This window comes from Tenrec ecaudatus, chromosome 4 (assembly GCF_050624435.1).
Source record: "Tenrec ecaudatus isolate mTenEca1 chromosome 4, mTenEca1.hap1, whole genome shotgun sequence".
Classification (NCBI taxonomy): Eukaryota; Metazoa; Chordata; class Mammalia; order Afrosoricida; family Tenrecidae; genus Tenrec; species Tenrec ecaudatus.
Window position 1 is genome coordinate 66,315,643 of NC_134533.1, and position 3,227 is coordinate 66,318,869.

General features: G+C 36.9%; 1 protein-coding gene across 1 annotated transcript; it reads left to right on the forward strand.

Annotated features, from left to right (window-relative positions):
• Window positions 1-961: 961 nt before the first annotated feature.
• LOC142445870 (olfactory receptor 51B2-like) lies at window positions 962-1,906 on the forward strand. The gene has a single exon (XM_075547744.1). The coding sequence runs from the start codon at window positions 962-964 to the stop codon at window positions 1,904-1,906; it is 945 nt and encodes a 314-aa protein (XP_075403859.1).
• Window positions 1,907-3,227: the final 1,321 nt, after the last annotated feature.

A 3,227-nucleotide genomic window follows, 5' to 3' on the forward strand; every position in this document is an offset into this window, starting at 1 on the left:
AAGATAAATGGAGACAGAGAGGAAGAACATCAACATTTAATCCTGCAAAATTACTTTGGAAATTGCAAGATGCAGGAAGAAAAGCAGCGAATGGTGAAGAAGGCACACAGTACTTTTCAAAACTCCGAGTAAATTTGTAAAAAGGAAGTCCACCCAGCGCTGGAATGAAAAGAACAGCTCTGTATTCAAAGATGGATGGATATGTAAACCCTGCTTCTCAAATACTATCAGACAAACAATAACCTGGGAATGAAGCAAAGACAAAAATGTTGGTTGAGTAGGTGTGAGGTGGCATTTGCGGTGGCATGTCTAATAGATTCACATGAGGTTTAGATGTTGGTTTGTGGATCTGTCAGGCTCTAGAAAAATGTTACCTATTCAAGTGGCCAAGTAAGTGGAAGAGAGAATGATGTTTGTTAAATTCCCCAAGAGGCTGACATTCATTCCAAAATGGCATTAGGAAAAAGGAAAAGTATGTCTTTATCATCATTATGAAATGTAAATATATAAAGTATAAATGAAAATTCAATATGACCCCCAAATGCATTAATCACAAGAAAGGTTTTTATTCATTCAATTAATTTACTTATCCTTATAATCACCATGTAGCCATTTTTAAAGTATATACATAATAGCATGCCATAATATTTTAAGATAAATTAATTAGAACTTTTAAAAGTTGAGACTATATTAATTACTAATCTAATGCTTTCCTCTAATTAAGGGAAAGCAAAATAAAATAGAAACTAAGAAAAACAAACAACTCCCCACCTACTAGTTCACGTCTGTAATACAGCCCACAAATTTCTACCCTTGTTTTGCAGGTAAAGAGTTAAAGCGTCACACTTACCTATGAATTGGTTGTCTCTGAATATGAAGATGGTGATCGAAACAGCCACAATATATTCACACTGAAAAATCTGGTCAGTTCAGATAGGCGATCTCTACTTGTGAATCCACTATGTGGTCCAATATTAGTGCTGTTTCCTTTTTGTTGACTGGATTCCCAGGTCTAGAGGCAGCTCATCACTGGATCTCCATCCCTTTCTTTACAGTCTACTTGTCTGTGCTCCTTGGAAACAGCACCCTCCTCTACCTCATTAAAGACGACCACAATCTCCATGAACCCATGTACTATTTCCTGGCCATGCTGGCCGGCACAGACCTCATGGTGACCCTGACCACGATGCCCACGGTCATGGGCGTATTATGGGTGAATTACAGGAAGATATATCCTGGGGCCTGCTTCATGCAAGCCTACTTCATCCACTCCCTTTCCATTGTAGAATCGGGTGTTTTGCTTGCCATGGCCTATGACCGTTTTATTGCTATCCGCAATCCCTTGAGATACACTTCCATTCTCACAATCAGTAGGTTGGTTAAATTGGGCGTGGGAGTATTTCTGAGAGGTTTTTTATCCACTTTGCCTGCTATTGTGCGTCTTTTTTCATTTTCATATTGCCGTTCTCATACTCTCTCGCATGCTTTTTGTCTTCACCAAGAAGTCATGAAACTGGCCTGCGCTGACATCACCTTCAACAGAATCTACCCCATAATTTTTGTCTCTGTAACGTTCTTCCTAGACTATCTGATAATTCTCTTCTCCTATATCTTGATTCTGAAGACTGTCATGGGGATTGCTTCTGCTGAAGAGAGAGCCAAGGCTCTCAATATCTGTATCTCCCACATATGCTGTGTTCTCATCTTCTATGTTACCGTCATTGGTCTGTCATTCATTCACAGGTTTGGGAAAAAGGTACCAGATTTGGTGCACATTGTAATGAGTTATGTCTACTTCCTTTTTCCTCCCTTTATGAATCCTATCATCTATAGCATCAAGACCAAGCAAATTCAATGTGGCATTCGTCGTCTTTTGTCTAAACAGAGAATTAGAAATGAATCTTGAATGGGAATTAATTCCACGGAAGATGGTGTGCATATGGGATTTATCTGAAGAAGGGGCCAAGACTTCCATTATGTCTCAGAATTTTTCCTGGCATCTTCCACGTGTCTGTGTATGAGAAACTGACATTTATAAAGCATTATAGAGGAGTACCCTTGAACTCACAGGTTTGCCGTCAGTTCAATTTATGAATTGATTCAATTTTCTCCATCTGGTGGCCTTCTCTGTAAATGCAAAGCAAAGACAGAGGCATTTCTGATATGTCTAGATGATTAATTTTAATGTAATATGTTATTTTCACACATTAAATTTTTATTGTTAAAAAGCGCAAAACAGTTAAAATTTCTTACAGCCATTTGAATGTCTTATTTTGTACTTTTTTAATTTATTGCTTATATTTAAAAATATATTTAGGGGCTAATTAATATTAACTATGATATTTCTTATAGTATAAATAATTTCCCAATTGTTAAACTTTATCTTTATATTTATGCATAAATAATTTTTCTTTGGTTTACTTTATCTATAGCAATTATTTTTCTCCAATTCAACATGTTAAATTTTTGACCATTTTATTTGGGTTTCAGTGAAAATTTAGAGTTAAATTGTTTTCATTCTACAATTAATGCAAATTTTGTTTTGTGCCATTAATTGTGATCCTCTCAATGTAATAGCACTACTTCTAATTCCACCTCTGATTCCCTATTCACCTATCCTTCCTTCCTACCGTGTCCTTTCTTCTCAGCATTGTTTTTTGCGAAGTACTAGCCCATTGGCCCTGTATGGCTTATTGCTCTCAACAGTATGTTCCTCTTAGGGAGTACTGTTACTGTACATGCCTGTCTACCTTGGGGCTGAAACTACACTAAGGATTAGTTTGGTTCTAGATTTGAAGGTTGTCTAAGGATCATAGTCCTGAGTTTTCCAATCGTCTCTACCAGACTAGTGTTGTGTTATTTTTTTATGAGTTTAAATTTTGTTCTCCACTTTCTCTCATTGTGTCCAGGACCTTATATTGAGATTCCGCTAAGAAGAGTCAATAGTGACAGACACATCTAATTATTCTGTTCTTGGGCTAACGGAGGCCTTATTTTGTGTAGGTCATTATTATTTTGGACTAATTGCTGTCTTGAATTTTGTTCATACTCTGACGCTCTGAGTTAGGAGAAAACAAGCGTTGCATCTTATATGGGTACTTGAGAGCTTTTAAGGCCCTATTAACTACTCACAAAAGTAGGATATAGAACACAGTCTTTGTGGCCTTATCTAGATTTCCCAAGACAAGGGATCCAAGCTCAGTGACTTAATCCTTCAAATTATTTGG